General features: G+C 40.4%; 1 protein-coding gene across 2 annotated transcripts in view; it reads right to left on the minus strand.

Moving 5' to 3' along the window:
• The window catches only part of focad (focadhesin), a 75,693-nt gene that overhangs the window by 14,103 nt on the left and 39,942 nt on the right, over positions 1-21,648 (minus strand). For both annotated transcript variants that reach the window (XM_049568013.1, XM_049568014.1), the window contains 17 exons: positions 17,340-17,444; positions 16,965-17,066; positions 16,731-16,858; positions 15,054-15,180; positions 14,833-14,967; positions 12,830-12,880; positions 12,180-12,263; positions 9,781-9,916; positions 9,467-9,655; positions 6,539-6,660; positions 6,340-6,432; positions 5,293-5,381; positions 3,796-3,837; positions 3,563-3,671; positions 2,962-3,078; positions 1,419-1,657; positions 1,219-1,308 (listed from right to left, as the gene is read on the minus strand). In XM_049568013.1, the coding sequence (XP_049423970.1) occupies positions 1,219-1,308; positions 1,419-1,657; positions 2,962-3,078; positions 3,563-3,671; positions 3,796-3,837; positions 5,293-5,381; positions 6,340-6,432; positions 6,539-6,660; positions 9,467-9,655; positions 9,781-9,916; positions 12,180-12,263; positions 12,830-12,880; positions 14,833-14,967; positions 15,054-15,180; positions 16,731-16,858; positions 16,965-17,066; positions 17,340-17,444 (1,958 nt within the window). The remainder of the gene's footprint in view (positions 1-1,218; positions 1,309-1,418; positions 1,658-2,961; positions 3,079-3,562; positions 3,672-3,795; positions 3,838-5,292; positions 5,382-6,339; positions 6,433-6,538; positions 6,661-9,466; positions 9,656-9,780; positions 9,917-12,179; positions 12,264-12,829; positions 12,881-14,832; positions 14,968-15,053; positions 15,181-16,730; positions 16,859-16,964; positions 17,067-17,339; positions 17,445-21,648) is intronic.

Below are 21,648 nucleotides of genomic sequence, written 5' to 3' on the forward strand. Positions count from 1 at the left end.
GTCCCCAACATTTCAGCCAACATGATGCCAGAATATACAGCAGGGTTTTCCCGACCATTGTAAGACTCAGCCCCATTCTCCATTGCTTTCTCTTCACCCCTGACTTTGTGCGTGAGTCTGAAGAAATATAAAACAACACTTCAAAGACAACACAGTGTAGCTTTCCGGTAGCCTGCAGCTGCACTTTTGGAGTTGAAGAGCAACAATCTTGGTAACTGTTAGCTTGCCAACCTTTGGCAACGAGCCAAAATGTTGCTTGTTTGTAATTTACCCTCTAACAACTTCATCCTCCATTCTGTAAATTCACCAGAAAAACTGCCTGGCTTTCAGGCTGTCCATCCCCGGGAGCTGACTGCAGCACACAGACTTGATTATGGAGGTAATGGCGGTGCTCCTGGAGCTTCACTAAGCTTGTCTATTTAAGCCCTGACACACCAAGCTGAGAGTCAGCCGTCGGTCATTGTTGGCCTTTCAGCAAACGTCTGTAGCCCTAGTCAGTACAGTGTGTCCCGCACTGTTCGCCCTTATCATCCCTTGTTGGTGTTTTTTCAGCCGATTCAGCATGGCAAATCGACATCAGAGCCCCCTAAGCCTGTCAGTGAATGAAATCATTCTGATTGGCAGTTCAGCTCAGCGCACAAGAAGTGAAACATAAGTGAGGAAAGTAAACAAACAGCTAAGGTCAAGAGTGTGATAGTCCCCTGACCTGTTTATCTACTCTGTGATTGACCTTGTTGGGAGCACCTGGGCCAGGTGCTCTCAGGCTGTAAATACCTCATCACTCTGGCTGACATGCTCACTTCCCTCAATGCATTGTTACTTTCACACTTCCACACTACATGCAGCACTCATGCACACACATGCCTTCACCACTGATACTACTGATAAACACATCTCATCATTAGCTTAGCTTGCTTTTGGGTTTCCTGGGTTTAAAATTGTTCTTTCTATATATTTAATATGTGAAATATTATTATTCATTTACAATTTCAATCTCTGAATATTCTAAAGAATTAAAAGTGCTTTGCTCTTTGAAAGGGTGTACTTAAATTATTATCTTCTTATCATTATATCAGTGGCATAAAATGAATTCTCAAAATGACAATAATATTATTTATCCCAATTATTTCTGGATCAATATATCGTCCAACAGAAGTAGTTATTGTGACAGGCCTACTGATTAGTACTTGACATCATGTCTAAGGACTCAGCACTGACTTGTATTCCAGGTTGGGGTTGAAAGAGCAGCTTTGGAGAGCATCCAGAGAGCTGAGAAGGAGATCAGCATCCTTCTCAACAGAGACATCACTGGATAACAGAGAGACACAGACATGCGAAGACCACACACTATCAGCTGAATAATAAATGATGAATTACAAAATGTGTTTGATTCATTACTGCAGACATACAGACTTTACCTGAGGCGTTGGTGGTGCAGGCTGGACAGCACCATGCCAAGCGCCAGGCCAGAGTGGAACTGGACAGCCTGGGAGTCGTCAGCGGTGGGGGAACCCGGCAGGCCAGCCTGCAACGCTGACAGGACCTGTACCAGACCATCCCTCTGCCACACCACCAGCACGGGGACAAGCAGGGACAAGGCCAGGCTGGCGCAGGAGCGAGCTATGGCACTGGCTGTGTTCTCACCTGAGTAAGAACGCTGTGACAGAAGAAGGAGGGTGTCAGGTGTGTTTGATTGGTTCTGAGGTTTGAAGAGTTTGACTGACACCAGCCAAACAGCACAGCAGTGGATTTCATTACATTATTAGTCAGTGAGGAGAAGGTACTGCTGAGTTGTGTTTACATGTTGTAATAACATTCTCAGTGCAGCAGTTAGAAATCAGCAGAGAAACAGGGACACCTGCAGGAGTTTGTGGCTCATTGCATGTCATTTTCTAAAGAGCCACTGAGGACACAATCTCATTTATGCTGTCAGGGAGGCAAGTTCCGCATCTGCAACTGAGAGGATGGTTACAGTCTGTCTTAAATTAATTCTCCCATGCACATAGTATGTCTGATAAATATCCTCAAGTGATGTCCCTTGAATTGAAGTTGGTTGGGGGGTTCCGGGGCTGAAAAATGATGACAGCACAGGAGTAAAAATGAATAAATGCCCAACTTCACAGCAGGAGTAAACATGTTCACAGCCTGGTACATATGGTCACTTCTGGCTCCAAAAAATCCAAGATGGTGACAGCCAAAATGTGACTTGACTAGGGCTGGGCGTTATAACAACTATGTATGATATACTGATATATTTTCAAGCAAGATACAGATTTAGACAATGCTGTTTACATCAGCACCTGACCTTGCGTTTTTTGGGCATGTTTAGGCCTCCTTGGACCCTAAATATCAAAAACTAAATTTAAGATGTTTTACGGATTGTCAGGAACCCTGAATGTGTATTCGGTCAACCAAACAGTCACTGGAGAAAGTACAAACAGAGTTTACAGGTATTTAACATGTCAACACGACCAGGGACTGGGTGCAGTCAAGCCAAGCCAACTAGGCCAAGCTAGCCAGCAGGTGCATCAACCCTGTTTGGTCAAGGTCAGTGATCATGATTGAGGTGAGGCTAAAACTATGTCTCAATTCAGAATATGTTTCAGATCCGAAATCCACGATACCCCACTGTTCCCACTGTTGGGAAGTGGCTGACCACTTCAGCCACTTCCCAACAGAGGGAGTATTTACTGGTTCAGTGCGGCACAGTGCATTCTGGTAGTTTTAGGTTTTCTACCTCTTGAGCAAAAGCAAATGCCACAGAACTTTTTCTCTGGTCATGTAGCACCATTTACAAAAACATTTGTGTCTTTCTACAGTATAGACAGCCCAGTTTTATGAAAAAACAATCTTTCCAGCAGTAAAACACTTCTTTAAATGCAGAATCCTCATAATTATAACAGCTATTGGTGCAGAAATAGACAGTAAAAACATCAAGCAAAAACCTCAGATGAAGCTTACATGTAGGAACCATGGGAAAACTTGTCCTCGGGCCTTGTAGCTGCTGCTGCTGATGCTGAGCAGGGTGTTGAGAACCACGGCCAACCAGGTGGCTGTGGGCACAAATTCTGGTCCTGCCTACACCGACAAGTCATTAAAGACAGAAAAGTTATAGAGCTCACCTTTGTTTGAGAGACAGACCTTATCTAAGGACCAAAATGAGGACACAGTTAGATGATATAATTTGAAGGCTGGCAATGAAAACCCTTTCAGGACAGGGTTAAGGTTAGGGTTAGTATTCTCTGTTTGTTGTGTGAGAAAAACAAAGTTTTCTTCACAAATTCAAGGTAAAAGGTGGTGAGTAATTCATATATAAATGGTCATAATGCAGGTAAAGTATTCCTTTAGAATTCACAAACACTTATCAACTGTATATTATAATTATTACAATTGTATTATTTCAATTTTAAGTAGATTATTTTCAAACCTAAATAATAATTTATACAAATAAATTAATACAAATTAAGAAATAAATGAACTAAATAAACTTACCATGTATCACTTTCATGAAGACACATATTACACTTAACACAACACATAACATATATATTAGGTGTGTTACCGTGAGGCTGCCGTCACTGTCAGCAGGCAGGTTGCTCTCATATTTAGCTAGGACAGCAGCCAGGCCGCTCAGAGCCAAGATGGAGTTTCCCTGAACAACAGGACTGTCCCTGAAGCACACAAACAACATGCTACTGTCAGGACTGACATTTCTGACTGGACCCAATATATCAAGTTGTAACCTACAGATCCCCTCAACCTGTGAAAATACATATAGTGAAGCAAGGGACTTACTTTGTAGCAGCCTTGATGGCATCTGCCAGGTGATCTCTGGCCCTGACAGGGATGAGAGGAAAGAGATAGAGATGTGGAAAGGATAAAAGAAAGAGAGAGAAACACAGGAATGCAGTATGAAAAGAGGAGCCTTCCTCTGCTACTAATGTAATGATGAATGAACAACAGCATGTATTCAAAGAAACTCAGTGTTACGTGAGACCAGCAATCTCTGGAGGACAGCAGACCATGCCAGTTTTCTAACCTGTTCGTACACTCATGTTTTTTGCAGTACAAACTCAAATTTCACACTGCTTATTCATCAGATTGTCCTCTCTCTCAGAGCATACAAATTGTAATGAGTCTGAGTTTTTGTTTTTGAGGAAAGGCCAGCAATTTGAGAGATGTGCTTCAACTAAATCTCAAAAGGATTTGCTGCCTCATCCAGGAGTCACACAGCAGTGAACATTACCATGGCAACCTGAGCTCATGAGTGCAGTTTGATAAATTAAAATAAAAAAAGTTTGAAAATTGAAAGTTGCTGCCCTGAACACACACAAACTTCACACAGAGTTCATCAGGGTGTCCCCTCAGATTATTATATAAAAGCGAGACAACTTTTGTTCTTGAACTGGAAGGCTTAAAAATGGAAGGTGAGCCTTAGCCCAATGTCTATGAAGTTAACTGTCTATATCCCATTGGTATTATTAAACCTATCAATTCTATTCATACTAATTGGACCCATTTCCAGTCTTTTAACTATTCCTATTACTTCATGTTATTCTTACATATTTAAGTCAGCATTGCAGTGTAGTGTCAGCTTTTCCAAAACCTTAACATTTTCCACTTTTTTTCCTCAGTATCATTCAACTTTTCAGTGACATCCATACTAACTAAATCTATTCACACTTTTCCAACTACTCCTACTACTTCATCTTCTTCCTAACCAATTAAACCAGCATTACAGTGTAGCATCAGCTTTTCAAAAAAACTTATTCTAATATTCTAGAGTATTGGTATCATTCAACTTTTCAAAAAACCTTCAAATATTCCACATCATTCATACATTAATGGTGCTATTAAATGTTTAAAGCCAGCATTGCAATGTCGCGTCAGCTATTCAACATGCAGCATTCACACCTGCAATTTCTTCCGAAATTGCATTCTCTAGTTACATTTAATATTATGAAATTACTTTTGATACTTGAGTACAGTAAATATCAGGTGACTTTAACTTCTAGTAAAGTAATTTTCTGGTATAATATCTGTACTTTTACTCAAGTATGGCTTTCAGGTACTTCATGCAATGACATCAAGTTTCATCAGGTTTGCTCATTCAATAAGGTAATAAAATCATTTAAAATTTTTGTCACTATTTTGTTTATATTGACAGCGTGTAAAATGGTACCTTTACTATATGCTACCACTGAACCCCCTATTAGTAGTAAACTTGTATTTGTGTTTTTGTGTGTGAAACATACAGGTAGTATAGCAGTGTATTCTGTAAGTGACTCTCACCAAAGCCAGGCACAGTGTTGTTTGTACTGTAGCTCCTCTGGGTTCTCTTTGCCTTGTTTCTGCTGCATCTGTAAATCAGCACGTCGGCCCTGAAGACACACACAAAAACAAACTACAATTAATTTTTCCATGCAGGTATGTGTATTGTGTCTGACAAAAAATATAATTTTCTGCCAAAATAAAAACTCCATTGATAAAAAAAAATTTCAGTTAACTCAAAAGCAAAACACCCACTAAAGTAAAATTAAATGTGACATTAACTTTTTAATTTTCAGGTTAACAGAAAATGTAGAACCCTGAACTTGAAACTGAAACAAAAACGAGACCTTTGAATATGCAACAAAAACCCCGCACTTGTGGTTTATTTGGTATGCATCATGTCCTCTAAATGTGAAACCCTGGTTTCAGCCTATTTGATAGAAAATTTAATGAAACCAGTCTTTTTCATGGTTATTTTAGATGGCAGAATTTTTCTGGCCTTAATTTGTGAAATCTGTCAACTATCAAAACTAATGGCCGGGGGTGGGACATAACTTCCAACTGGCCCAGACCCACCAAACCGAGGTAGAGAAAGAGGCAGAGGCATATTTTTGACCAGTTTTAGACTCATTTGGGGATTAAGTGGGGTTTTTTAACCTATCCATGCTTTCTTTGGGCTAACTTTTTTCATCTTAATTTTGTCATACACCATGCAGACACAATTTGCTAAAAACAAAATAAATTTGATAATTATTTAACTTAATTTTAAAATTGGGAGCCCGAGAGCACACATATCCATGGAAATGGTGTGCAAGCCTCATATGGCCTGTTAAGTGTGGTCTGTCTATTTCAAAACTCATTTCATAATATAATGTCACATTTTACTGGTGGATTTTAAATTATGGACGCAGGTGTTGTCACTCTGTCTGTCATTACCTCTACCCTGATGAAACCTTTATACCTTTCTTCTCTGATCCACTTAACAGTGCCTGCAGAATAGTTCCTAATATAACTGATCAATTCTTCTATTAATACGTCATCAATCTGTCACTTCCTAGAAGCACAAACCTGTAGGACAGCGTGGAAAGCTCGGCTCATGAAACCTCGCCAGGCCTGTGGCAGGAAGAGAGCGCGGTGCCACTCAGATGGCTGAATGTTCACCTGCACATCAAATAACAACAAGCAGGAATTTTATGGGGGCTGTTAGAAATGGTTCAAAACCAAAGAGGAGCATAAGAGGCAGAGGAAGGAAGGGGTCAAGATGTACTTCATGAATGAGGGCTGCCAGGGTGTGCTGGTAGCTGCGACTGCGGCTGATGAGGAAACGATCGATTGGTCTGCCGTCACGATCCGTCTGCACAGGCAGCTCGTAACAGAGGAGCAGTCCAGCTACAACACACACAGACACACGCACACACACGATCAGCTGTAGAAGCTTTGTTATTGCAAACACACTGGCTGTGTGCAAATACGACTTAAAGGACCCTGAAAAATTAAACCTTAATTAGATTTCTTTGCCAAATTGGGCTAAAAGATACAACTAATGATATATTATCACCTTATAAAGTTGATATGGTCAACGTGTTTGCGAACAATTGCCTACATGCCGACATACAAGAAACCAACAATCCTGCATAGTATACCTTTTAATCAGGGTGGTCAAAATAATGCATTAATTTTGATTAATTAATCACAGAAAAAAATAAAGCATTATAAATGAACACTCATTAATAATGTTCCATGGTGCCTTTTGACCGTGTGCGTAATTGAAGGCCACAGTTGCTTTGTCATATAATGGAGGTAGACGCTGCTTGGACCAGTGAATGGAACAGTTAGGGGGTGATCACACAGAAATGAGATGCTAGAGACGCGGATGCTTCAAAGATGCTTGAAACACTGGAAGCGCTTATTCAATGCATCAATGCAATGCATTAATATTTTAACTTTTCAGCGTCTACGTGCGTCTAAAAAGAAGCATCTACCAAAACGCGCGTCTAAAAAGACGCCGGAAAAACGGCCGTTTAAAAAGACGCTTGAATGCCGGAAAACAATGGTTTTACTGGCGTCGCGTTTCTAGCGTTTCATCTCGGTGTGATCGCTCCCTTCAGATTCAAATAAAGCCCATATGGAACTGTTGATAGAAGCACTGTCTCTGCAATTTCTGCAGTAAGGAATTTTTGTACCACTGGAGTACTTCGAGCCTGAAATATCACTTTAACGCAAAGCATTTAGCAAACCCTGAAGTCCAAGCTAGCACAGCCTCTGATGCTAGCACTAGCACTCAGCTTTGCAAGCCACACTAGACCAGGCATTCAGACGCAAACTGAGTCAGTCTATCTGTGACCGACTGATTAACTCCCTTGCAAAATGAATTGCAATGGTCTGCATGCCAGTTTTAGTGGTAGAGGACGGGAGGGACAATTGTGTCCAACATTCAGCAGCTCAACTACTACACATCTGCCAAAATTCATTTGAACTGACATTTTCTAAATACTTTCACAGCAAAAATTAATGTATGTGATGAATTTAGAAGAATGCACCACAGAGCATATCATCAATTAGATTATTTTCTTAATTGCTTGACAGCCCTACTTCAAATACCTCAATTTAAATCTCAGTGTTGTGTCTTTTTTCCTTAAGTAATTTCTTAAATCTGCACAATCACCCTTAGCAACTTAAATGTTGCACAATCATCCTTGGTGACTTAAAGAAGAAACTTAGAGAAAAACTTAAGGAACCATAAACATCTACTTAACCTCGACAAAGCGTATTATGATGCCTTTTTAGTTTCAACAAGGTAAAAGTTTGAGTTTGAACGATGCTGCGCTTTAGTCAATCACAATGGAGGGGGAGGGGCCGAGACGTGCAGGTGTCCCCAGGAAATGTGTACCTACAGAAACAGAAAGCTCGGCGTCCATGGCGACAGCACCACCCAAAACGCGGTCTCGTCAACGTGAAAAAGATGACAGTCCTGATGTTAGCTTTGCTGCTGCTGTTAGCTGTCCCTGTCAGCTGCAGCCACTGATGCTTTCTAGACATCGTGATTTCCGAAAACTGAATAAATACCACACATAGTAACACAAAACTGCTTTGCTAGCTCAGTCATGTTGTAACTAAAAATCTGCTGAAAAAAATATTTTTCTAATCCAGTATCTTTGGTGAAACTGCACTGATTTCAGCACCAGAGAGGAGATAACTGTTGCCAGATCTCGTGAGTGTGTTGTTGAGACAGAGACAGGTCTTGAACAAAGTCAATTTTCTCCTGGTTTGTCCGTCTGAAATTTGCCATTTTGGTGTTGGAATGTTCTGAAGATATGTGGCTTGTGATAAATGGGTCCAATATTTGCTTCCGTGACTATGGGACGAAAGAATCGGCCATAATCTGTAATCACGTTCATTTCTCCCAGTGAAGTCAATGGACTCAGGACCTGCTGTTAGTCTCCTAAAGGGGCGTGGTGGTCGCGAACCACACGTGACACTGATACAGGAAATTGACTCGCAGTGGACCGTCTTGGTTTATCCACCGTCTTTGCTCCAGAGGTAAAGGAAGAATTTTTTTTTTTTTTTTTTGTTAAACAATGGATTTCCAGATAGCAAACAAACTGGCACAGGATTTGGAGCGCCCGATACAGCTGGCTCCTACCAGTCTGTTATTGGTGATGTTTTTGGAGGACATACTGTAAGTCCAGAGTATGCAGGGATGTGCACAGAGTCTTGAACGATGTTGAGTCATAGATGACAAGTATGAGGATAACAAAGCTACTTTTCATAAACTAACTTTTTAGAACATATTTCCTCATCTCATATTCATCAGGTAGTTTGAGCTTTTCTTCCTCAGTCCAGTTTGAACTTTTGAACTTTTACTTTTTTGACAATTGATAACAATTGCTAGAAAGCGCCACCAAATATCTTAGGCTGATGTTCTGTTACCTTTGCAACTGTGGAATACCGAATACTGAATACATAATGTAAAGTATTTATGCTGCACTGTCATAAATGGCTCATTTTTTTAATCTAAGAAATCAGTTTGAGATGTTTGTTAAGTGACATTATTATCAGAAAAACTTAAGATGCTTCAAGCAACCAGCCACTGCACAATATGATGCAATACAACACAAACATCCCCGCAAACAAAATAAAGAGAAATGTAACACGTTCAGCTTCACACAGGGAGAGAGGGGATGGATCTGCTCACCTGCTAGTCCCGGCTTCAGCCCAGGCTGTTTGTTGTTCTCGTAGGTCTTCAGCATGAATAATGGAATTCCTGCCATGGTTTTCCCCTGGTCTGAACGCAGGTTCCCCCCCCTCAGGGCAGAGAAGTACACCCCCCGTGGCATCTGGCTCATCTCCTGCTTCACCAGTGAGGTCAGGAAGAGCTCCAAGGCTGAGAGGAAAAAGACAAAATGAGAGTCACTCCAACCCCACCTTCAGCGTGAACCCTCACTGGCTTCCCACCATGTACAATTGTGTTTGGAGTGTGTGGCCCAGCCGGAAGTGAGCGTAATGTACCTGGCAGAACAGATAGGGGGATGAGAGCCAGCAGTTTCACATAAGATGAACCTGGGATAGAGAGATCCTTTTCTTCTTCCTCTTTCTCCTTCCCTTGTTCATCCTGCTCATCCTCATCCTTTGTATCTGGTCTGGCCTACAGAGCGGACAGAGCAGCAGAAATAGATTCAGGTAAATAGATGATCAAATCATGGGTCATTTAAAAATGGTTGTGGCCCAACTTTGGACATACCTGGACTACACTGACACCAAATCCATGGACAATTAATCATAATCTATAAATTGAGAATGCACTGATTGTGAAATTCTGGGCTGATACTGATGTTTGAAATATCAATCTGGCTGATAACTGATATCGAACATTTTGTTGTTGTTGTTGTTTCTTTTGTTTTAATTGTTATTTCTTTCCTCCTTTGTGGCCAGTAAAAAAGAAATAATCATTATATAAAAATAACTGTACTGTAATAAAGTCATTCAGTCCTACATTACACTACCTTTGAATGAGCATGATTTCCATCATACAAATTCATGAAACTGCCTTGAATATTTCAAACATTCAACAAAGAACTGCTTCAAAAGCCTTTGTAAATATATCTTAATTTCCACTCTAATACCCTTTTAATATTGCTGTGAAAACATAAACAAAATTCCTCCTTCAAACAGCTGGATTTATTCCATGGATATAAAGAGAACTGGATACAGCATTGGAGGCCCTGTTCATTCCTATAAAAGTTGCCCAGAGGGGCATTAAGCCAAAAAAAGTTTGACTCCAATGTGTAAAATTACCTAGATCTTCCACCCTGCTTCCACATTGTGGGTTCCATAGAGCAGACACACTATAAACTTTTGCAAGCCAAGCAGCTAACCTCAGGTTTAGCTCTCGGCTAACTTAAATGGGGATAAAATGATTTAATCATACAGCTCTTCTGGTATTTTAAAATGGCATAAGACCGAATGGATCAATTCCTGACAAGATAACAAGACATTTAGTGGGGGCTGCGACACTGCGATTTGTAGACGTCTGTTTCCAAATGTCAATCTATAAGAAAACGTCATTTTGGGCCCAATGGCATCATGTGACGGACCTGGAAGTTGTAATTCCACAGTTTGGCCACTATGTCAAATTGGTTTCAAAGCCTGGCGCTGTTCCTGGGGGGCACAATTTATTTATGATTACACTGGAACACATAATGTTATGATTTACATTGGCCCAATACTCATTTTTACTAAGTAGAACACCAAAATGTAACTCAGTGCAACCTCTGTGGTTCCCGCCACTGACTGCTAACAGTCTCCTCCTGCCAATTTCAACACAGATTTGTTGTTCATACTGCAGCATTATCAGGGAAACAATAGGCTATGTCCCCTGATGCATCAATGGTGAATTTACTGCGTCATTTTCTCCTGATCGAGAGGGAAAGATCTTGGTTCATCCCAAACATGTTTTCTATTTTCTCCAGGACGACAGAATGCCATTAGTCTTAAGCCCTGCTTTTTAACCTGCTCAAAACTGATGTAACACAATGGAAAAACTTCAATAACTGCCATCAGTGTCAGTCATCTTGATTGTAGACAGGCTGATGAAAGACTTCCTTAAAGTATAACCCAGGAGTTCTAAAGCTAAACAAGCTAATTCCAACACTACCTTACTATCTAGTTTGTTTTAGAGTTTAATTCAATTTTAGGTGTAATCTGAGGTTTCTATATTGATAACACATACACTAAACGAACACCGGATAGGTTACATCAAGGGAGCACACTTTATCCAACACTTGAAGGAAGCACCTGCAGCTGAGGCTGATGGGAATGTCGTTTTGCAGGTATTTTTCCAAACCAAAATATCAGACCAGTAAAACATTGGTTGGTAGATGAAAAATCAGTTGATCAATAAATAACCGTTAAATAACAGTTTATCAGATATGTCTGGGCTATAATGGTGCGACAGACCACCACTGCCATATCTAGAGCCCTGACATGTGGCTTAAAACTAAAATGCAGCCACAACTCATAACTGCACAAGCTAACACACTGTTACGTGGATATACATGCTCTAGATAAGTTAATACTAACAGGACATGAGTAGATAAAGATAAAATACTGAATAATTACAGATCAAATATTCCAATACCTTTCAAGACCTGACATTTAGATAAATTATTTGTAATACATCTTTAGGCATTTTCTGCAGAACCCTGTAGAAATACCTTTTAATTTGATATTGAAGGTATTAATTTCAAATGTTCAATTTTCCACATCATATTCATTTTCCAAATATAATGTGCATTGCATTCTTTGAAGAAAAAATTGCTAAGATAAGTTGCGTGTGGAGAAACAGTATTCAACGTGGAATGTAAAGTTACACACATGAGAGTGTTAGGAGAGTGAGGCAGGACTCTTACCGCCTCTGGAAGAAGATTTATTGTGTGGACTGTTTCAGGAAAATCTGCCAAAGCTCTGTAGCCACAGCTGGCGACCTCTGGATCCTGTTACAGCAAACACACACACTGTTTTTTCAGAGTTTTGTACAGGCATAGATGACTCAACATTTGAAATATAAGCTCACTGTAGGAGATGGATACACTGGTTTTACAGAGAAGACTATCTGACTGAAGTTTGAGCAGACTTTTGAAGCCGTGAAAGCAGACACCTTAAAAAATGCTGTACAGCTCAGTAAAGCTGACGTTTTCATAATTTTCTGGGGGTTCCTAATCATAAGTGACCCATCTCATGTTACACACAGTTAACTGATCCACTGTTGATATAAAAATAAAAATATGATAATAATAACGCAGCTTGAGAATGTACTGGGTGTTCAGTTCAGCAGCTGCCTTCCCCCAGACCTGTGCAGTTTATTTCATGACAGCCAGTCAGGTTTGTTTCATTCTGACAGGAAGTATTTTAAATTATTCATCTAACTGTCAAAATTCTGTAAATTACAGCAAAAATCCTCCCCAGACCTGGGGGTGTACACACACACACACACACACACACACACACACACACACACACACACACACACACACACAGCAGATATCTCCAGTACACAGACCTTGCTCACAGCATAACTCCACAAGAAGCTGACCACCTCCTCTTTCAGTTTCTGAAAAAACACAGCCAGAGATTAAAAAAAGAAGCTGTAAATTGTGGAAAGTCTGATACCATATTAATAACTAAAAACATCAATTAAAAAAGAGAGATTCAAGGCTCACCAAAGATAAGCTGTTATTCCATTTAGCCAGTGATAACTGTTGCAAAGTTGCAAAGTGAGTTTCAGCCCTACAGTTACAATCACCAGCTGAAGGATTTCTAACTCATTTCCTTCTTTTTATCATTATTATCAAAATAGTTATTTATTCAAAAGAACCCCTAAATCCTCAGGAAAGGCAACAAGCATTCATTCCTGTTTCTCACACATTCTCTCTGTTCTGACTTTCAGTAGTACTGATCACACACTGACCAACATAGCACCAAATGACTGCACCATTGTGTAGAAACACCATCACTCACAAATACACTCACTGGTTATGTTACAGCACCCAACTGTCAACCCAAATATGCTTATTTCTTTTAAGGAGTGAGATGATAAGGTTGATACCATTCCCTGTGTCTGTGTGTTACAGAAGCTGGATACAATATCCAGAGCATATCTACATGTATGACTCAGAGTCTGGGACTGGATTGTCTGCACACAGCTCTCAACATGGAGATGATGGCTGCTAGCCACTAATAGTGCACACAGTGCTTACAATTTCAACTGTGCTGACAGAGCTAACAGCGCAGAGTGGCGGCAATTAGCTAGCTTGTGAGACACACTCGCAGATGCTCACATGCTTGGATTGCAAAAGACACAGAGGGAGCATGACTTTATTCTCTGCTAAGGATGCCGTTATTCCACAATGTCTTTGCATAGCAAATACTGGTTTGCAGCTACATTACTTTCCTGAATGTCATATACAGACCCTTTGAGTACAGAGCTGGAGTCAGTACTGTATGTGTCTAACAGGTGTATTTTTGAACTTTAGACAAAGCCAGACTGGCTTGTTCCCCCTGTTTTCAGTCTTTATGCTAAGCTAGGCTAACCACATCCTAACTCTAGAGAGAACCAAAGGCTCATCTGGTATTATATCTTACATTTCCAAATTATAACCTTGTAGAATAGACACATGAATTTGTTGCAATCAATTAAAAGTAGGCAAATGAGCATATAAATATAGTTAGCTATGTTTATGTGGATATATGTCCATATAAACATAGCTAGCTAGCCCACTAACTTTGTTGGGGCTGCAAGAAAAAAAGCTTATCCACCTTGATTCTGAGAGGCGGACACAAAAATCACTTACTATCAGAGATGAGACCAGGTCCTTATTTTGTAAGTCACTCACAAGTATGTCTCAAGTCTTTGTACTCAAGTCCCAAGTCAAGACCGACAAGTCCTAAACTTTGAGTTTCTAGTTTCTAGTCATAATGCAACTCTTGAAAAAATTTAATGCCGTTATTAAACTGGCAAAAACTATGAATACTTCTTTAAAAATGTGCATGTATTTGCTTGTTGAAAGCTTACTGAGCTGTTACGCGAATGTTAGCTAAGCATTCCTAACTATGTCAATATTAGCCTCCACTTTTCTGTTCTTTGTGCACCTTCAAACGTCTAAAAAGACTCAAGTCCAAGTGAAGTCACAAGTCACTGGTGTCACAGTTCAAGTCCAGTTGCAGTTCTTTTTTGATTTTGTCTCGAGCCATCAAATTTGTGACTCGAGTCTGACTTGAGTCCAGGTCATGGGACTGGAGTACAGAGCTCTTTTTAATGTTGATACTTCAGATCTGTAAAAATGCCTTTCAACACCAAATAGAAGCATGGTAAAGTTTATGGTTAGACAGTGTCTTTTTTGATACTGGGAAAAGCCAAAGTCAGAAATATTCGACACATAGTCAGTTTATTTCGGGGATACCACCTTCTGGATGACTACGCAGACCAACAGGAAGACAAACAAATACCACAATGAAGCTCTAACAGTGCATCAAACAGAAGCTTTCATGAAGTCCATCAGATACCTCATACTCCTCTGACTTGACAGTGAGCTGGGGAACCAAAGCCAGAAGTTCGGCTATGACTTTGACCATCAGTGGACGGGAGTCACAGCTCAGCTCGGGCCCCAGACTTCTCCATGTTGACACGATGTCTACTACCTGCAAAACAAACCTCAGAAAACTCAGTGACTATGCTAACTGTACATGCAGTAAACACTGGTTAAGTGTTTGTATGTATGTGTGACCTCTGCCCGGCACAGCTCCTGTAGTCCTTGAAGGGCGAGGGAAGCAGGGGTTGCCATGTCTGGTTTGGTGCACTGGTTCAGAGTGAGCGTAATGGCAGCCAACATGTCGCCTCCATGTTGGTAAGGCCTGACACACACACGCACAGGAAATTCTTTGCTACATGATTTATGACATTCTTATAAATCACAACACAACATCTGGGCAGCTGAGATGGAGGACATAACCTTTAAATGCAACACTTTAATATCTGCTTCTGTTTTTCACAGGTTTAAGATAAAGATCTTAGACTTTTTTCATGCACTCAGTAGATATAATTCTGTCAAATATTGGTTGCTAACATGTTAAAATCCGTGTTTGTGAGCACATCTCTTTAATCAAGAGAACCCATCCACCTGACAGGTGTGGCTTATCAAGATGTGGATTAAACAGCATCATTAGTGCACAGGTGTGCCTTGGGATAAACAATAAACATCACAATAAAAGTACACTCTAAAATGTGACATTTGAGCACACAACACAATGCCACAGATGTCACAAGTTTTGAGGGAGTGTGCCGTTGGCATGCTGACTGCAGGAATGTCCACCAGAGCTGTCGCCTGTGGACTGAATGTTCATTTCACTGCCATAAACTGTCTGCAATGTAGTTTGAGTTATGGCAGTACATCCAGCCACACTTGTCAGGTGGATGGATTATCTTGGAAAAGGAGAAGTGCGCATTAACACTGATTTACAACCAAAATTTGACAGAAATATATCTATTGAGTGCATTAAAAAGTCTTAAATCTGTGAAAATGGGACCAAAAACATTGCATTTAAATTTTTGTTTAGTGTATAAGACCATTTTGGGCTAAGGTCTTGGAAGCACTCTTGTACATGCGTGACAAGGCCATAGACCCAGATCCAAGTCTGGCCGTTTTTGGCATTGCTCATAGAGATCTGAATCTGTCTCGAGCCCAGGCTCATGCAGTTGCTTTCTTTTCATTTCTTCTTTTGTCTCATTCTATATAATTGGAAATCCACTGCTCCCCCCCATGAGTAGCTGCTGGGTTGTGGAGATAATGGTTCATTTGAAGTTGGAAAAACTCAAGTATGCCACGCAGGGCTTGGTTAATTAAGTCCAAAAAGTATGGCAACCATTCCTGGACAACTATAATAATGTCTACACTGCAAGAAATACAACTTAATGCCTGTAACAGATAACCATAACTTTGCAGAATCTTTACTTTATTTAATATAATTTTTTTTATTGTATTTTAGAAAGTAAGTTTGTCTGGTTTTTGCTTCATTTATTCGTTTTTATTTACATTCTTTAAATTATAATTATTCTATTTTATTTCATTTTGTTTTATTATTATTTTTTTTTTATCTTTGAAAACCCAACAAAAACATTTAAATACATCTGTAAGAAGCCACTGTCTTTCCTTTAAAATTGAAGCCAAAACTATTTAAAGTGCATCTGTAAAATGTTCTTCTGTTGCAGCAGTGAGCTTGTAAAGGAGAGCTGCTACATTTTAACTTGTATTACATTAATTTAAATGGAAAGGAAAAGCATCAGCTAGATGACTTCCCTTTATTCAGTTTTTCCCCACTGTATTCAATTGATCAGACCTTCATGTCATGCCCCTCTCAAAAAAAGCCCCGTCACAGCCCGTCCAGTGTGTGTGTATTGGTCTGACCTCTCTCTACAGATGTCCCAGAGACAGGCGGCCCTGGCCACAATCTGCTCCCACTGGGCATCCCTCCCCACCACCACCCTACTATCCTGCTGTCCCAGCAGACGCTGCAGCTCTGGGTAGATACGATCCTTACAGGAGGGAACAGAGTCAGTTGTGAATAAGAGCTGAACAAGAAGACAATCCAGGAAAAATATTAAAGAAGGCCTAAATAAATAAATATGATGATGACCAGACCTGTTTCTTCCAAAGAGCTGTCATGAGGCGCATTGCCACTGCTCTCAGCTTGGGGGCGCTGGCCAGCATGTGCAGAGTCTGTAGCACCATGGGGACACAGAGCTGGAACATCAAAGCATGGTGCGTGTTAATGGTTAAGGTCAAGTGAAATGAACTTTCTGCAGATTCTCACAGACCTAATAATGAGTCCTCTGCACATACACTGATTTTTTCATATATATATATATATATTCAGATTGTGAATATTGTAAATTACACTTTCATGAGAACAGTCCCTTAAATATGACCATATGAAATAATGGAGGTTTACACAGCAGTGGTTTGTAGTCCATGTCTTTGTACAGCAGGACAGTGGAGGCCAGAGGTGCTCAGTACCTTATGAGTGCCGAGGTTTGGCAGGCAGTTGAGCACAGCGTGAGCCACGCCTGGATTCTTTTCCTTCCCCAGTTTGAACAGCAGCACAGGAACAAGGGAAGGGACCTGCAGACACACACGTGACTTTAGATTAAGGAAACACCCCAGTGCAACAATGAGTCCTAACTGGCCAGAAATTCTCAGTGACACATTTGTGGTTCTACTTCTGGGACTGGGAGCAGCAGGCTCTGTCCTACTCTGCTTTGAATGGGAGGACAGTCAGAGATGTTGGTTGGTCACCGATGACTATTGTTAACACAAGTTTATATGAGTGTTCTTTAAGACTTTAAGCTATGACATGCACTGTTTTCTGTTTTAATCTAAAGCTAAAGCATTTCAAGGCTTTGAAACTGGTTTAGGGGTTTCTTCCGGACCACTGTAGGGCAGTTTGGGGGGATGCCCCCTGCCAGGAAATTTCTTTTTGGATGGATTATGCACTCTGGTATTTTTGAGTATTTCCATTTTATGCTTGTTTATACTTTCACTTCTCTACAGCACAGAGGGAAATAATGTAGTTTTAACTGCATTACATCCATTTGACTACTTTAGTTACTCTGGAAATTCAGATTATAAATGCAAAATGTAATTAACTATCAAATAACATGTAATTAAAGTGAGCTACACCTTTACCAACAGCAACATTAAAGTGATGAACACATGAATGCATTAATAATTACCGCTATAATCCAATACTAGATGTTTATTATTCTGAAAGGGGCTATTCTACATAACGAGTAGTTTTACTTTTGGTACTTCAAGTATGTTTTCATTCTGATACTTTTGTTTTTCCATGCACTGGTCAATTTTGACATTTTGGGCTATTTTGCTTCTATAACATGTCTTCTTTCAGACAAATGTAAATAAAAATTCCAAAATACACATTAAAGCTTATTTTAGTTCAGATTTTTGTTATGGAAATGTATGCAAAAAAAATGCATATTTAATTAGATAGTGCCTCATTTGCATATTTAAACATAACATTTCAGAAAACTTGTAATACAAAAAAACAATTGTCTTTATGAAACTAATCAACTGGGGAAGTTTGATGAGGACATCTGTTAGTTACTCTTTCACTGTTACTTTCCAGTTTTATTCCCATTTATATTCTGAAGGTGGTTACAGAGGAGTTTGTTCAATGTTTTGTTTGTTCAAATGAATGAATGGATGAATGAATGAATGAGCGAATGAATCGATACCAATATATCCACTGTTTTCCCCACTTAATTTTAGTGATCATCAAGTCTCTTCTGTAGTGGAATTAACATCATATAATGCATGCATACTCTTATTCATTCATTGTGCAAAATAAGAAAAAGCATGTTGGTTGATTCTAATTTAATTTTAAAGCCAATATTGGCCGATACAGATTATGTGCCTATATTATTGTGTATCACTAGAACATTTTATTTCTAAAAACGTAGTGGAAATTATATTTAGGGCCATTGACAGTATTTTCTGATTTATAAAGTGATAAAAAGAGACATCCAAATTCCCTTAAAACCTTTGACTCTGATGTGGCAACAAATTGAAACCAGAATTTCGACTAATGTTATCTAATGTTTGGATTTTTATTCTGGAAATTCATGTAAATTAATGTATATTTAATGAAATAATGCATCATTTGCATATTTAATCAAGATTCCAGAAAACTTGTAATATAGGAAATAAGTGTGTTAAAGTATGTAATCAGCTGGGGAAATTTCACAGTGGTATCTATTTGTTAAAATTTTACCCTTTTCACCTGGGATGTCCCCCTAAAGGCCCTGACACATCGGGCCCATGGATAGCCATCCGTTAATGTTGGGCCGTTGGTGAGTGTTTGTTGCCCTCGTCGGTTCGGTGAGAGGCAAAGCAGCAGGTGGCTCTTTTCACCGCTAGCTCTCCAATGTTGGTTTAGTGTGTCTGGGCCTTTGAGGGACTCAAAGGGACTCATAAAGGGACTAAAGTTTGCGAAACGCTGTCTGCAACAAAATTCTCATTTATTCGTCCCCTCTTGTCAATTCTGCAAATGTAGTTCAGCAAGTTATACTTTTCTTTGTATGATCCTGGTGTGTCGACGTACCAGCTTGTAGGCATAAGAATTGACAGACCTGTCAGCCAATAAGACATGAGTGTTCCCATGTTTCTTCCTGTAAACCCTCTCTAGTTGGTCTTGACTTGCCTCCACTCTGTTCCCTCAAGATACAAAAATACAACACTCCTGTTTTCCTTGGTGACAACTGCTCAAAGTGGAGAATTATTTGGGGCTAAGGACACCTATGTTTGGCGTTGGTGGGGCAGGCGGAGCATTTGGTGGGGCACTGCCTCCTTGTGCCCATGTTTAGAACGGGCCTTGAGCAGTAGAAGTGTATTCTCAACTTTCCTAAGTTAGTAAATCACCCCATCTGTGCTGATACTCAGAAGAGCTCCAAAGCTGTCTCAATCCAGGAGTGTTTTGGAGTGTTTTAGGAATGTTTGATGACAAAAAGCTTATTAAAAACAAAAAATATTTGAGAGTGACTGTGTGGGAGGCGGAGAAGAACGTGCTGTCCCTGCAGAGACCAGTGTCATCACCATGGTCATGGACGTCTGAGTCCCAGCTCATTTCCATTCAATAAAGCTTGATGGATACAAGTCAGAGAGTGGACTGAAGGACAGCGCAGGGTTAACACTTAATCATTCCCTTTAGTGCTGAGGTCAGAAACAGGAACTAGTCATGGTCCTTGGACGCGTGTAGTCAACAGCTCTGCAGCGTAACAGCCTTTCATTTACATAAAACACTTAGTGCTGCCCTGCACCTTGGCCGTTGCCTAGCAACCACTTCACCTGCTTGAGAGGAAAAGGGAGGGGCGGAGAAGGAAATGGAGGTTTTCCTTCAAGTTGAATCCCTGAAAGATTTGGTGCTGAACCTAAATCCCAAACTTCCATTAATAAAATATTATTCAAATAAATCACAACAATACAGATTCATCCACACACTGCTAAATGTTGTTATTACCTCATCTCTTGTTACAAAGAAATAAAGTGTGTTTGTTGGTGTTTTTGTGCAGATGTGAGACTGCAAGAGGGAAATCCAACGGATTCAAATATGCCAATAACATTCTACCAGCGAATCAAACGACCGGCGCAAGTGGCACTCTGGGAGCAATTAGAGCAGCAGGGGAACGCTCCGAGGCGTCTAACGAGCCCGGGTAATGAGAAGCCTATAACACCATGTGATATTTCACATCATCTTCTGGAGCTGGTGACTCCATTTACAGTCCCAGAGGGTCACAGGGAAGTCTGTCAGTCTAAACCTTTCTCTTTATGCAAGTGCAGGAAATCCAGCGGCTGACGGCAGGTAGCAAGGCTGAATTTCAAAGTCAATGCTGAGGACACATTATGTCCAACAGATGTAAAATACATCAGCATATTGTAAATGAAATACTAAATTGAAGGATCCGTCCCCAAACACATTACCAGAGGCTCTGTCAGATTCACAAGGCATCTTTACTACCTTACTTACTACTTTCCCTTCTCACTGTTGATCATTTTCCAAATCATTCAGACTACTACACTGTAAAATTGTATTAAAGGGCCAGTGTGTAAAATGGGTTGAAAACAGTGACATCAGTGGTCAAATTCTAGATTGCAGGGCTCAATCGCTCACCCCTCCCGTCAGGTAAATGACAGTGGCCTCGTAGGGACAAAAAGCCTTGTGCACGACTTTTTCAGGAGTAGATCTATCTAGCGACAAGGTGAATGTTTATTTAGAAATCTAAACCATGTTACGATATTGTAATGAATCCCTCACGAGCAGGAGACCAGAGGAGCGTTCGGGAAAAAGGCCCGTTTATTTGAGCACTCCAGAAACTCCGGTAACACTCCACTCCGTCCCAAACTCTGACTCTTCTAGCGTAACAGACACACTTCATAACTTTACACACATACTCGTTTACCATTCCGAGTGGGGACCCCCTCCCCTCTCTGCTCAATCTCCAGCCGGCACACTGACTGACAGCTTAGCCTGTAAACAGAGCTCAGCTGTTTATTTAGCCTAGCGATATCTCCGGACTATAGTAGCTGCAATGGATGACTTTGAATGCGATTTTGAAGAGTTTCTTGTAGCGGACACAGACCCAGAGCCATACCTGTTTGAGCCGGAGCATACAGATGTGGAACTCCATGTGTTTGATGCGAAGAAGAGAGGCTGAATGCACAGAATGGGATTCAGCGCTACTGCTACCATCGTTGGGGAGATATATCATCAGGAGGAAAAGCGCCGCAGAGAGTGCATCACAAGGAGTGAAGT

This window comes from Epinephelus fuscoguttatus, linkage group LG23, assembly GCF_011397635.1.
Source record: "Epinephelus fuscoguttatus linkage group LG23, E.fuscoguttatus.final_Chr_v1".
Classification (NCBI taxonomy): Eukaryota; Metazoa; Chordata; class Actinopteri; order Perciformes; family Serranidae; genus Epinephelus; species Epinephelus fuscoguttatus.